The following is a 15,235-nucleotide window of genomic DNA, read 5'->3' as shown; positions in this document are numbered from 1 at the left end:
AGGGTAAACAGTGCTTATTCTGTGCTGTGAGTGTTCTAATAGGGTTCACGTCTGTGTAGATGTTATCACGGCCTGAGATAACTGAACTGGTTGAAAATTATTAAAATATTATAAACATGCATTACTTCACTTCAACATAATTTGTAAAAAATTAATACTGTGTAAAGATACTCAAATGTATTAATAGATTACAGTATACATATTTTTGGCTTTACCTTGCACTGAATAGAAAGATTCTTTCTATTCAGTGCAAGGTAAAGCCAAACAAGGTAAAGCTGAACATACTGCTGCTCCTGAATCATAGGGTTTTCTGACAAAGGTGTATATAGGGTTTTCTGACAAAGGTGTGATGAGGTATGGGCTATTATTGGGTTATAGCCATATATAAATATAATAAATACATTTTGTCTGTCATACAGTTCAGAGCATTACACAGACTTACCCTGATTACATACCTGTACCTAACTCTATTATTCATGTAATAATTCTCTCCAGCTTCCCATGTGAACTTTACATTCCACATTTTTAAAGTGGAATATTAAAGTCAAATGAACAGTAGAGAAGCCTATGGTTGGTTATCTTGCTTGCTCAGGGCGTATATTTTGGTTACAGATGGTGCTCGGCTGGACGGTATTTTCAGGCCTGTTGCCAGTCATAATGTTTGACTTAAGGCCACTAAGCTGAACAAAGTTGAACTCAGCGGTCAAGTTGCTCAGATCTGTACTGACTTTAATATGATCAATATTTCAAAACTAACTTAATTTGGTGGGCTTTAGGCTGTAAACTCCTTCATCAGTAACACGACGCTGGTACTTTGCAGAAGAAAATGTTTGAATAAGCCTCCCACCGGTGTATTGGGCTTAGCCCCTAATGTTCGCTCATGCCTCTGCAGCAGTATTTACTGAATGCATATGTGGTGATTTTGTAGTGACAGAGGTTAGGCCTTTATAGCGGACTTTTACACCCCTCTAGTGGCAATGTATGAGAAATGCCACACACTTATTCAATCAACAAAAATTCATTAGTTGATGGAACTAAATTTTATTCTGTAATGTAATTGAATTGGCTTTCACTAGAATTGAGTTTTCTTTGGATCTAAATAAGCAGGTTTAATTAAGTACTTAATATGTACTTTTAAGATGTTTATGTCCATTATATGTAAACTAATTAATTAAACACAACATAAATCAGTGATTTAATGTCCATGTTTGTTTCAGTTTGTAGGAACCAAAAACCTGTTCATTTATTGTATGGGTTTGTGTGAGACATTAACCCATTCATGTCCAGCCACTAGTTGCAGTACAATAAGGAACAATAAGCAAATGCAGAATTTATCTAAAATGATTTTTTAAAAACAAAATGGTCGTTTTAATCTTTATTTTTGTGTTATTGAGAAATGTGAAGAATTTAAGAATGAAAAAAGTTCCACTGTAATTAAAGTCTATTTCTAGAATCATCTATCCAAGTGGATAACCCTTTAGAAACCGTTATATTTAAGAGTGTAGAGTCTGGCTGGTCAAATGTAACAAAGGCTGTAATTCATGCAGTCAAATGTTTAAACCTCTGAATATATAACTATATAACATAACTATGTTCTGTATACTATAGGTCAACACCATGTTGTACAAACTTCGCACCCACCTCCACCCTTTCTCCTCCCTTCCTTCCATCACTCACCACACCAACGGGGGGCCTGGCTTCATGCGTAGACCACAGGAAAACCGACCTGGATTCCAAGCCATAAATATCTCTGAGTCCACCCTCCCGTCTCATCTCAGGGTATGGTCCGCACTAGTAAAATGGACATAGTACGTTACCTTTAGGAAGATAAGGAAGCACTTTTCATGTTTAAGCATAGAACCTCTAAAACATGTAACATTATCTTTGTGTTCCCACAATGTTTGACCTGAATGATTTAAGTTTTAAAGTGAGTTCAAACTTGCTTCAGTTGCAAAAATGCTTCAATTTACAAAGATAATTTGACCACATAGTTTTATCAAAGGGGTTTCAGTTTCTTTCCTGAATAAGAAAAATTTTGAAATCTAAATCTAAATCACTTTCTAACAAACCAAAAACATGCCAGAATGAAGTATGTTGTCTGTATGTATGTCAAATAAATGCCTGATATATTAAGAGAATACTGTGATATGTACAGAACTTTGCTGGCAGTACTTTACACAAGTAAAATGAGAAAGACAAAATACCTCCCATAAGCTGAATGTAACAGGATGATCTAGAGATGAACAAGAATGATAACTATTAAAAGAAATGTATTAAGGTTTGGGAATTAAGTTACATTCATGAAAAGCTGGAGATTTGTTCCAGTCACATGCCTCCTTATTTTCATAAAGGAGGTGGAGTTCCACTATATGTCCAAAGGTTTGTGGACACCCATTCTCATGAAGACATTCAGCTACTTTAAGTTGCACCTTACTGCCACAGATGTACACATGCACACAGACACACCTTGTCTAGTCCCTGTAGAGAAGAAGTACTGACAATAGATTCTGTTATGCCCAGAAACATAAACCTATTGGCATGAAGCCAAATGCCAGGCATGTGCTAGAGGGGTAGAAAGCCTCCCAGCGTTTACGTGAGGAGCAGTGGAACTGTGTTCTCTAGAATTATTTTTGGGAGGAGGTGGGGAGTTAGGGGTGAGGTGGGGTGGTGATCGTCCAACATCATGACCTCACTATCACTAAATCCAATCAAATCCCTACAGCAATGATTAAAAAAAACCCTAGTAGAAAACCTTTCCTGGACAATATAGACAGACAAAGCAGGATAAACTTCTTCTTTCAATACCTCTGATTTTGGAAGAAACAATGAATGAGCAGGTGTCCCAATACTTTTGTCTATAGTTTGTTTGTGTTGTCATGCAGTGTTGGATCAAATAGGCTACACACACACATATGTCAGATTTCCATGACATTGTGCTTAGTTATTGTACCAAGTCCGCAAACAGAGAGCTCTGAACATGTTGTCACAGGTTTTGCAGGTCTGCATTATCAACCCTTGACTTTGGTTTTTGTGCGCTTGTAATTAGATGTAACTCAATATGAATAGCAATGGAGCACTGCTGGTTTATAGACATAATCTACCTTCAAGGAGAATCTATCAGGAAGCCTTTGTGAAAATATAGGCGGCACACTAATCTTAAGCAATCATTTCAGTCCTACTTTTACAAGCTCACCTTTACCTTTACCTCCCTTTTTTAATCCAGAGGCATGTAACCCTTTTTGGACTTTTTTTACCTGCAGATTTTAAGTTCATGTAAAAAAAACAACACATAATCATGATACTTTTGCAGCATTTTTTTCTGGCATCTTACACATACAGTGAGTGTTCCCTCAACACCACTATAGATTTTTCTGAAGCTGCATTAATGGAAATAGTCTTGTCTGGTCAGTATTGACAAAACTCACAATCGTCAGTGTCCAAAGACTTTTCACCAATAAGGAATTTATCAATAGTGGGTAAATATACCATACCTACTAGTGCAGCGTGTGCAGAAATAGCAGGAATAGCAGTATAGGGGGTCAGTTTAGACTTGTTTATTTAGTGGGTAAGGCTTTAATTAATGCCCAACAAACCTGAGTCATAAAGCCACTGATGTCCTATGCAAACTGTTATGTGCAGGTCAAGAAATGAGTACAAAAGACCTAATTCTTAAGACCAAACAGAATAAGCAACAATGAAAACACTTTTGGAATCTGTACATTCAAATTTATAAGCATTTAGATGTAATTATTGTAAATTATGAAACTTAATGTGGGAAAAAAAAGTTTTCTGAGTGAGTCATAGTTAATGAGAAAATCAAGTGTTATTTTATATGTTTGAACATGACAGCACCTCCAGTAACTGTGGACATGGGAGGAGTCTTTTGGTTTTGGTATTTAAAGCTGGAGTACCTGAGGCAAAAGACAACGTTGCAACAACAGGTTCTGACAGTTCTGCTCCGCAGAGTGAACTCTTGCTGCTGCCATTTCGCCACATTCCACAAGGTAAAATTTCTTAATTCACTGTGCGTTCAACAGTGTATGTATGGGATTCACTCTGTTTTATCACAGAATTACATACTTGGAAGCAGATCTGGATATATAAGGCATAGGCTGTTTGCGAGTATTACTAAATGCATGCATAAAAAGTAGAAAGATAAGAGGTAGCAGATTATTCATTATTAGTCTGGTTGCTGATGTGCAAGCATGGGGTGCAGTGGTGGCTCAGTGGTTAGAGCGCTGGGATATTGGTAACAGGGTTGTGGGTTCGATTCCTGGGCTCGGCAAGCTGCCACTGTTGGGCCCTTGAGCAAGGGAGCTTATTTAGGGAACCCAAAGGTTGTTTTACTATTGGCAGGGGTCACCAAGGTTATCTGTAAAGGACTGGTGTGGCTGCATGTCCTGCAACACACCTCATTCAACTTGTATATTTAGTTGGTCACAGCTGACCAGGTGACCAGTTGGATGAGGTGCTCCAGGTTGGTTGGTATAATCCCTGTTCTATGGCATCACTCCACAATGTTAAAAGTTCCTTGAGGAGGGGGTTCTTCAATTTGAAACTGTGGAGGAACATTTTAAGAAGCTTTAGGGATCTTCAGGAAAATGTTTTTAAAAAGAAAATTGTTTTACCAGTCCACAAAATTGTGTCACAATCCTGTTTATTTATCCTGTTTATCAAATTTCTAAGCCACCAGTCATGCTGTTGGGGTATGTTACCATAATAGTTTCTAACATGTTAGACTGCATTGTTAACAACTTGCAGTCATAAAGTTTATTACAGATCACACTAATAAAATCTCATCTACACACTCGTTTGTCATGCCTCTGCATGTTGCTCTTCCAAATGTATTCAATGATGATTTTGGTTTGTGGACTGCTGAAAATGTTCAGAAATATGAATGTAAATGGTTAGTGTTGTAATCTATCACTATAACCTGCTTTTTATGTAAACAGGATAAACTCCAAATCCAAAAATGCCTACTCCTGGTGTGTGCCTGAATATCATGAAGGAGCGTCAGGAAGGGGATGGTGTGGGCACTCTTAAATGCCCGGAGATGTTTTTGAACCAGGACTACAAACTGTTACACCAGTATTATCTAGTAAGAGGTTGGAGATACATTGATGAAATGTTTCCTCCAGACAACAGCTCAATCGGTGATAACCTATTGTCTCCTGAACTGATGGCTAAAGTGGAATGGATAAGGCCGACGGTAGGTGTATGTCAGCATTAGCATTGTAGTATTTGTGTATATTGACAACATAATTACAGTGATTTTGTTATATTATAAGAAAAGGATTCATACAATAAATAAGCTGAGCAAGGCCAATCAATCTTCCCTTCCTTTCAATATTCCAAAGTTTCATTTTATTGTGTGAATAATTTTTGTTATTTCATAAATTTTAATTTTAATTCATTTTACCTAAATGTACCCATTGTACCCAATTTGGAAGGCTTATTACACAATCCCCAGTCATGTGAACTGCCCCTTTCATTAGCAATGTCCCCACCACTAGGAGGGTCTAGACTAGCACATATCTCCTTCAACACATGCGAAACCAGCCGCCATCTCTTTTCGAACTGCCGCTGATGCAGCACCGCTAGTTAGCCAGTGCAGTACCCCAGCTCTGATACAACATAATGATGTTGGAAGGAAGTACCACTAACCCTGAGGAAGCACGGCCAATTGTGCTTTCTCAGACTCTGGCTGCTGATGGCAAGCAGCATGACCCGGGATTTAACCTGGAATGGGTATTTCTCGGAACATAGTAGCAGCACCTTAGTCCAGAGCCTAATTGTATGAATAATTTGTATTAAATATTCAATTGTTTATGCATTTACTTTAGAAATTGGTGCACAATCCTCATCTGGTTGTTGATGGAGTGTCCATATTTGACTTTGCCCAAGGAGACGTTGGTAAGTTGGGAAGTGTTTTCAATTATTCAAGGATTTGTCCTTTATAATTTAGTATGGACCCTGAATTTGAAGCAGATTTCAGTAAATTGGGTAAATCTGAATGTATTAATCTCTGCGTTTTTTGAACATTTATAAATAACTGGACAAAATGCATGCATGCAAAAATGTAGATTGAATCACTGCCAGAGGATATGTCATGTCAGTAGCACTTTGGAAAGGTTAAGTCCACGCCTTCATTAAGTGTTTTTTGTTTTTAAGGAAACTGCTGGTTTCTAGCTGCACTGGGTGCTCTGACATTTCAAGTGCACATCATGAAAAATGTCTTTCCTAGTGGACAATCATTTCAGAAGGATTATGCAGGAATATTTCACTTCAGGGCAAGTATTCTAGCTCAAATGTTTTTCTTTACTTGTCAAGATACACAGTAATCTATGTGTACAATTTTTTAAGACAGATCAGTAAACCTAATGTACCTTTGCATTTGTGATTCTCCTTGTCTATATTGTTGTATTGTAATTTCTTCCGGTCTCACAGTTCTGGAGATTTGGGAAATGGATTGATGTAGTGATTGATGACAAACTGCCAACCATCAATGGCCGACTAATTTTTGTGCATCCCAAAAGTCCTAAAACTCCTCAAAGTCCCAGCGCTCCTGTTGAGTTTTGGCCTGCTTTGCTGGAGAAAGCATATGCCAAGTAAGTCCCAGTATGATGATACCATGGCATTGATCTAAAAGTGATGATGAAGTAATTATATAGATTCTTTATCGATTTCCATCTCTACCTTTCCTATGGTTACATTATTCACACATCACCAACCCACTGACTCGTCCCTGTTCCTCAGTCGTATTCCTTCAGAAGAACTGAACTTCTAGCCTAAAGCAGAAGCTGAAAGTTGCAAATGGACATGAACCGAAAACTGTATAGTTTACTATGTTTTTCCAGAGTGTGTGGCTCCTATGAAGACATGAAAAGTGGCAATGTATCTGAAGCCCTGCTGGACTTTACTGGTGGTGTGCACATGACAGTCAACCCAACGACAAGTCCCCAAGGGCTGTGGGATTTGATCCATCGAGCCGGCAAAGCTCATTCTCTGATGGGTTGTGGTACTTCAGGAGAGGTAAAGACTGTAAAGCTTTACTTTACTGGCAGACTGTAGATTGTATTATCTGGTGCTCAACACAGTAATTGTAAATGCATGTGCATTGTTTAGAAAGAAGTCAAAAAATTGCATTAAATGCTAAGTGGCTTAATAAAGTCCAGTTCTATATTCCAGGCTGTTTTCATAACATCTTTATATGACTCATTTTCAGGCAGAGTTTAACAAAAAGCTGGACAATGGTCTTGTGGAGGGTCATGCCTACACTGTGACTGGGGTCACCACAGTGAGTCTTTTTGTACCACTTAAAATCAGCATCAACAGCACATAGCTATGCACCTAGTTAATGTCTGAGGAGGGAGGTGCAGGGCTGTGTGTTTCCCATGTCCTTGCAGTAGTAAGTTTCCTTTTACATCCTTGTTTAATGCTAGGATGACCAATCACAGTCTTTATTGCAAAAGAAATGCTGTAGTCAATAGTAGTTTCTGTACTTAGATCTACATCAATCTATATATATAAAACAAGAAAACTCATGATGTAATTATTAGCATGACAGGTCTGAATATGATAAGTACTGAAACATCATAATGCAGCAATACAATACTAACACTAACATGTGCCATATTTTTGTATGTCATTTGCATTAACTGCACTCAAACCCACATACCTCCACATTAAAAATGTCAAAATAGAATGCCATTGTTAGTGCAGATTCATTAGTGAGTGTAAAAATTCAAATTAGAAACACACTTACAGCCACTGCACAGCAGTACTGAATTCAACCTCCATCCGTGGCAAATACTGATAGTAAATAGGGGTGAGAAAGGCCTTAGGCATCAAACGTGCACTGTCCTGGTCCCAAGCCTGCTTCCTCAACTTTTAGGCCACGGTTGCCTCCTAAAAAGTGTACTATAGTATAATGTATAGTATTGTGTAGTGTAGTGTACAGTAGTATAGTATAGTGCAGTATAGGATAGTATGTGTTTGCATGCAGCAAAATGTCTTTAAAAGAAGATTGTCTGGATGTGTTCATTAGGTAATGAGCCACGATAAGCAGGTGCAGCTCATAAGGCTCTTCAACCCCTGGGGAAAGACAGAGTGGAATGGAGATTGGAGTGACAAGTAAGAGCCTATTTCAGTTTCTCTGTATCTGAATCAACTTTTTTTTCACAAAAAGATTCATAGTAGTCACAGGTGTCTTGCTAGTCTCCCTCGCTAGTCTCCACAAGTCTAGAAAGTTCACTTGTGAGGATGGCCTGCTTTAGGTAGATTAACAGATTAAGCCATATTCCTTCCATTCCATAATGATGGATTTAACTGAACTCTTCTATACATACTCTTCAATAACCTTTTATCTGAGACTACTAGCACCAAATGACTAAAAATCAGCTGAATAGGTGTTGAATAAAAGCAATAATAGGGGACAAAATTGAAGGGGTGAATACTTTTTATAGGCATTGTATATAAATAACTGTACAGTGGTAAAGGTACAGTGTGCTTAAATGTGCTTATATACAGTGCAGAATTATTAGGCAAGTTGTATTTGAGAGGATTCTTTTTATTATTGAGCAACCTTTCTTTATGATGACACTTAAAAGCCTTCCATCCATAGATTGTCAGTTGCTTGATCTGTTTACGATCAACATTGCTTGCAGCAGACACCACATCCTCCCAGACACTGTTCAGAGAGGTGTACAGTTTTCCCTCCCTGTAGATCTCACATTTCATGAGGGACCACAGGTTCTCTATGGGGTTCAGATCAGGTGAACAAGGGGGCCATGTCATCATTTTTTCTTCTTTTAGACCCTTACTGGCCAGCCACGCTGTGGAGTATTTGGATGCATTTTTCATTTGTATGAAAATCATGAAAATCATGTTTTTCTTGAACGATACCGGCTTCTTTCTGTACCACTGCTTGAAGAAGGTGTCTTCCAGAAACTGGCAGTAGGTCTGGGAGTTGAGCTTCACTCCATCCTCAACCCGAAAAGGTCCCACAAGTTCATTTTTGATGATACCAGCCCATACCAGTACCCCACCTCCACCTTGCTGCCGTCTGAGTGGAGCTCTCTGCCCTTTACTGATCCAGCCTCAGGCCCATCCATCTGGCCCATCAAGAGTCACTCGCATTTCATCAGTCCATAATACCTTAGAAAAATCAGTCTTAAGATATTTCTTGGCCCAGTCTTGACGTTTTATCTTATGTTTCTTGTTCAAAGGTGGTCGTTTTTCAGCCTTCCTTACCTTGGCCATGTCCCCGAGTATCGCACACCTTGTGCTTTTTGATACTCCAGTAACGTTGCAGCTCTGAAATATGGCAAAACTGGTGGCAAATGGTATCTTGGCAGCTACACGCTTGATTTTCCTCAATTCATGGGCAGTTATTTTGCACCTTTTTTTTTTCAACATGTTTCTTGCGACCCTGTTGGCTATTTGCCATGAAACGCTTGATTGTTCAGTGATCACGCTTTAAAAGTTTGGCAATTTCAAGACTGCTGCATCCCTCTGCAAGACATCTCACAATTTTTGACTTTTCAGAGTCCGTCAAATCTCTCTTCCGACCCATTTTGCCAAAGGACAGGAAGTTGCCTAATAATTAAGCACACCTTATATAGGGTGTTGATGTCATTAGACCACACCCCTTCTCATTACAGAGATGCACATCACCTGATTTACTTGATTGGTAGTTGGCTTTCAAGCCTATAGAGCTTGGAGTAGGACAACATGTATAAAAAGGATGATGTGATCAAAATACTAATTTGCCTAATAATTCTGCACGCAATGTATATCTACTGTTTCTTTATTTTTCAGTTTTTGACATGATGTGAACCTGGTAGTTCTTTATATTGTGTCAACATTTCAACATTAATGGACCAATAGAAATGCTTCCAATTTATTTCTGTGACTTCTATTGAACATGTAGAAACGTTTTAAAGTTGCCATTTTGGATTAACAAGGTTTTTGGGTTTTGCATGGCAGGAAATATATGTGTAGTATAGAATGGTATAGTATAGTACAGTATGGTATATTATGTGGTTTTTGACTCAGCTTCTGTCTATGGCTTGTAATGACACGATTATGTTGCTTGGCAACAGGGGCGTGACTAGACTGCACAGAGACCCGGGGCTCAGCCCAAGAAGAAACTTGTTCGGTGTAATCTCAACAATTTTTTGTGAAACCAAACCCTGAATGAAAACTTATCTATGAGGGTTTTGCGTACAAATGGTACAATTTTACTGAAACTGTATAAATAACCTCCACGTTGTTTAGCATTTAGAAAAAATGGCAGCACTGTGTATGTGTGCTATACACTAAGCACTGAATTTCCTGCTGTTTTTCACTGAACTAGTGGGGTTTCCCCACCAGCCTCTCAACATTGTCGACTCTACTCTGCTTGCAATGTAGCCAGAATGCTGACTGGCTGTTTAGTTGAAGGGCAGGACTTCCATAAACAGATTGTCTCTTTTGTTGAAGTTTCCATGTTCAACATTACAAGAACTACCAGCCAGTGGCCAGTCTTCCAATTTATACCATCTCTGAAAAGATCTGGGGCTAATGAAAAGGGGTCTAGGCAAGCCACTGCTTGGCAACATAGATGCTTTTCTAAAAGTGCCTACATCCATACAGCTAAGATTAGCTAAAAACACAGAATCACAGCAGTTTGTTGACATAGATTATTCATCCATTTGTTTCTGAGCCCCTTCTCTGGCACTTTTAGTGCTGTACACTGCGAAGTACAGCAACCAGGAAGCAGGTCCATTCATCTAGAATTGCCTCATTTCTCAAATTACCAGATGTGCTTTCCGGTGAAATATCTGTCCTGCAAATTTAGAGAAAGTCAGGAATTGAACCATAGTTGCATACAATAAAATTCCATTTACTTTTGAGTGAATGATTAAAAGTTACACATGGTTAAAAGTCATTTATTACTCTGATGTTCTATTATGTAACCCTTTTCAGCTCACCACTGTGGAAAACTGTAAGCGCAGAAGAGCGAAGCAGATACTTGAAGGCTGCAGAAGATGGAGAATTCTGGTAGGAGTAAACTTGACTTTTGCTATTTCTGTGCACTGTTGTTAAGTGTGGATATAAAAAAAGCTAGTGTTCTTAAATGGCATTAAACTGAGGCGCCCTTCTGCTCTAGTTGGCTGCAATATACTACAGTTACATAGACTGTACAGTTGCATAGTCTGTGCAGGAAAATCACCAAGCTTTTGCACTAGCAATGCACCCAACACTAGGAGGGTTATTGTTTAACACATACAAGCGAAGCCACCACCTTGCTGGCATTGCTGGCAGCCTTCTCACTCAGAGGAAAGTGCCGGGACCACAGCTCCACTACACCAGCTGCAACAGACTCCTGTGCCTAAGGACAGAGAGTGCCATAGGGGCATTTTCTGCGCATAAGACCGCTGAGCCACTCACAGTCTGCCACCGGAAGTGTATTCTGAACTAGCTGACTGTGTAATCCTAATTTACCTATGTAGACATGGAGGTACATGTTTTTGACATTGATATTTTTGCTTTCAGGATGCCTATGGAGGATTTCTGCAGCACATTTTCTGCGCTGGACATCTGCAGTCTCTGCCCTGATTTTCTGAATGGCTCCTCTAAATGCCACTGGACTTCCACATTCCATGAAGGCCAGTGGCTCTCTGGGACCTCTGCTGGTGGTCGCCTAGAATGTGGTGGGTGGGATCTTACTGATGACTCTGTACTCTACATTTCTTTGTCAAGATTCTTTGTAATCTTGATTTATAATAATCTAATTTATAATAATCTAATTGAATTACAAATAATCTAATTTGAAGAGATTCTTAGATATCATTATAATTCTTGATTGCCTGTCTTAGACACTTTCTGGACAAACCCCCAGTTTCGAGTGAACATCTTTAAGATGAGCAAGCCCTGTGAACAACACACACAGGGGCCTAACATACTTGTGTCAGTCTTGCAAAAACCTGATAAGAGGAACCGACGGCTTATCAGAAAACTTTTCATTGGCTTCAGTATTTTTAAGGTCAGTAACAGTTAAATCAGCGGTACGTCCATTTAAAGCTGTAATTTTAAACAGAAAACAGATGGTCTATTCTATATGTGGTCATTATAGCTCTTATCTCCTTTGTTTTTAGGTCCCCTCAGAGGTACGTTCAGCTAAGTGACTTTGCTTGAGGATGATTCCATTTGAAGAGGTTTAATTATGTTTTGCTATTTAAATTGTGATGTTCACATCTGTCTCCTGTAGATGAAGGGCTCTAGAGGGAAGTTTCCAATCTCCTTCTTTAAAACAAATCCTCCTGTGGCCTTCACTAAGGTCATGTATGATTCCCGTGAAGTGATGGATTATTTTACGCTGGAGCCAGGAGAGTACCTCATTGTACCTCACACTTACCATCCCAATCAATCGGCTTCCTTCATCCTGGGCATTCTCTCAATGATGAAGACCCACACTCAGTATGAGCTTTGATGCAATACGACACATAGAGATGGACAATTCAGGTCCAGAAAGTTCCAACTGCCTGGATGGCTAAGCAGCAGGACTTGAATTTTCCATCTCTAAACACAACACAGTTATCCTGAAAGTTTGCTTCTACAGCTGTGATGTTGAGTTAACCAGCTATGCTTAGATCTGCCTCCTCTCCACTGCAGCTTTGCAGCATAATTAGCAAATACACTACATTAGTATTGAAACACCTGCTTTTGTTGGAGTTGCTGTCTATACTGTCCAGGGGCTTTTTACTTGATTGTGGAGCATTGCTGTGAGGCTGTGATGGCATCCAGTAACAAGAGCAATGAGGAGGTCACTATTGGATGTTAGATGATCATCACCCCACCTCATCCCCAGCTCCCCAACTCATCCCAAAAGTGTTGGATGGACGCCATCCATCATTCCAGAGAACACAGTTCCACTGCTCCACAGCTCAATGGGGGGCTTTATACCCCACACCTACCATCAGGCATGGTGCCTCAAGTCGTAATTTCTAGTGTGAAATTCATAGATAATAAACACCAGAGTTCCCGAGTTCATGTTCTCTTAACATGGCGGAGAAGAGAGAATCAGTATTGGATGGTACATAATATATATATATATATATATATATATATATATATATATATATATATATATATATATATATATATATATATATATATATATATATATATTAACAGCACAGCAGCTGTTAATGGAAGTGCACATCATTTTGATCTGTATTCTATGTGTATTTAATCTGATATAGAACAATTCTTTTTAGGAAACTGACTGCTCTGTATGTGCGGTGCAATGCTACAATAGCTGGCATCTTTCATGTCACTCCAACAACAAAGCACTTGAACGTGACGTGCTCGTAAAACTGCTTCACAAGTAGGAAGTAAGAGATTCTGACTAGCAAGTAAACGCAGCATTACACTGCTATTCCACTGCATAAGCAAAAATGAGCTGTAAGCTGTAACTTCTACTATTCTACTGTTTCTACTATTGCTATCACTGCGGCAGTCTTATTAACACAGCTATTATTATTATTATCATTATTATTATCACTACTGTTTCAATACTATTAATACTACTACTGCTACTGTTATTACTACTCATCTACGCACCCTACTACTCTCACACAATTCAGTTCATATAAGCAAGGCCTTCATTAATTGTGCCCAGTGTTTGAAGAGGACTGAAATGAGTCAAATGTACTATGCCAAATATATATTTTACATGCATTCTTTTTTTTTTTTTTATTAGAGAGAGTTTCAGCATGTACACCAGCAAGGTATTGCTACACATTCATTTGCTTTATAATCTTTTTCATATTGATTTTTTCTCTCTCCACTCTGCACTCACTAGCATGTATGTCTTTAGAAGTTGACTATGATTTTCTGTGTTCAAATGTCATTTATCGTGTTTAGATGGACACCACGGACAGTAACCAACATGTTCCATTCACCCGGCAAATGTCTGACCAGGTAAATGTTCACCTTTTAACAAAGGCGTTCACTGGATTTTATACACAAGAGTGATTGATGTTGAACATGATTTCTTGTGCTAATGCATGACGAGTTGTTTGTGCCTTCTTGTATTGGAATTAGTATAAAGACATGACTGCAGAGCAGCTGCAAAAAGTTCTAAATCAGAGGTTTGTGATGGGTGAGTCCAATTAGTCCAGTGTGTCAGATTCCTTACAGATAACAGAGCATGAGATACAGATTACTCATCTGTCAATCCACTTGTAGGAGATGCACAACGCACAGGAGGCTTCAGCTTGGAAGCTTGCCACAGTATCATTGCATTGATGGATGTATCCTTCACTTGCATCATTACTATGAAAATGCATTAAGTTAGAAAACATCCCACAAAAAAAACACAGTCCAGGTGCTCCTTAACTGTTCTCTAAAAGCACTCACTTACTGGAACACTGGATCCAGAAGAACTGTCTCAGCTGTTGATTAAAGTTGGTCTGTATAAGGTAAGCACACAAAGGCTTCTATAGTTTAAACTAATAGTTTGTCTTGGCAGGTCTCTCCCACATGGTTTAACCTTCAGTTATCTTTGCAGGATATCTTTTTTAGCATGGACAAGAACAGAGATGGCATTCTGTCTCTGTATGAACTGCAGAATGCTGTGGAAGGCACAGGTGGATTTCAGTGTATTTATGCTTGTAGACTCTGGTACTGCATTTCTGAGATGTAATAGAAATGGATATGCTTCTTCATTCAGGGATACTCAGAGTATTTACATATGATGAAAGTTTCAATTGGTGGAGCTTACTGCCCTGTTTGCCTCCAGGCTTGCGTGTCAGTGAGAGCTTGCTGAAACTCATGACCTTGCGCTACGGTGATTCCAGTGGGCGAATCAGCATGGAGAACTTCATTTGTCTGGCTCTTCGTTTGGGCCGCATGGCCAGTAAGCATTACTTCTTCTGTTGCTTGTGTACAGTATGAGATCAAGATATCAGTTCGGCTAAATGCAGTTTCATATCAGTTTCATTTAACCTGCCTTTTCTGTTCATAAGAAATATTCAGAAAACTCGCAGATGGACAGAAAATGCACCTTAAAGAGGATGAGGTACTTTTCTCAACAGCTGCTTTAACACTTCCTAGAAATCATTCTGTGAGATAGCAGAGGTGGGCAGAGTTGACTTAACCTATGCTCAAGTCAAAGTATCATTACTACTACTACTACAACTAGTGCCTTTAATAGTGCACTGCAGCGGAAAGTCCAAAATGGCAACTT

General features: G+C 39.0%; 1 protein-coding gene across 1 annotated transcript in view; it reads left to right on the top strand.

Moving 5' to 3' along the window:
* LOC140564231 (calpain-1 catalytic subunit) overlaps nt 1-15,235 on the top strand; it is a 30,741-nt gene that overhangs the window by 13,632 nt on the left and 1,874 nt on the right. The window contains exons 2-21 of the mRNA XM_072689490.1: nt 4,953-5,209; nt 5,844-5,913; nt 6,172-6,290; nt 6,448-6,608; nt 6,858-7,032; nt 7,226-7,297; nt 8,048-8,133; nt 10,969-11,043; nt 11,539-11,696; nt 11,862-12,028; nt 12,141-12,152; nt 12,254-12,462; nt 13,748-13,775; nt 13,912-13,968; nt 14,092-14,149; nt 14,236-14,300; nt 14,400-14,468; nt 14,558-14,636; nt 14,789-14,905; nt 15,015-15,067. Coding sequence (XP_072545591.1) covers nt 4,973-5,209; nt 5,844-5,913; nt 6,172-6,290; nt 6,448-6,608; nt 6,858-7,032; nt 7,226-7,297; nt 8,048-8,133; nt 10,969-11,043; nt 11,539-11,696; nt 11,862-12,028; nt 12,141-12,152; nt 12,254-12,462; nt 13,748-13,775; nt 13,912-13,968; nt 14,092-14,149; nt 14,236-14,300; nt 14,400-14,468; nt 14,558-14,636; nt 14,789-14,905; nt 15,015-15,067 — 2,067 coding nt within the window. The 5' untranslated portion in view covers nt 4,953-4,972. The remainder of the gene's footprint in view (nt 1-4,952; nt 5,210-5,843; nt 5,914-6,171; nt 6,291-6,447; nt 6,609-6,857; nt 7,033-7,225; nt 7,298-8,047; nt 8,134-10,968; nt 11,044-11,538; nt 11,697-11,861; nt 12,029-12,140; nt 12,153-12,253; nt 12,463-13,747; nt 13,776-13,911; nt 13,969-14,091; nt 14,150-14,235; nt 14,301-14,399; nt 14,469-14,557; nt 14,637-14,788; nt 14,906-15,014; nt 15,068-15,235) is intronic.

This window comes from Salminus brasiliensis, chromosome 10 (genome assembly GCF_030463535.1).
Source record: "Salminus brasiliensis chromosome 10, fSalBra1.hap2, whole genome shotgun sequence".
NCBI lineage: Eukaryota > Metazoa > Chordata > Actinopteri > Characiformes > Bryconidae > Salminus > Salminus brasiliensis.
This window is presented reverse-complemented; position numbering and strand designations above follow the sequence as displayed.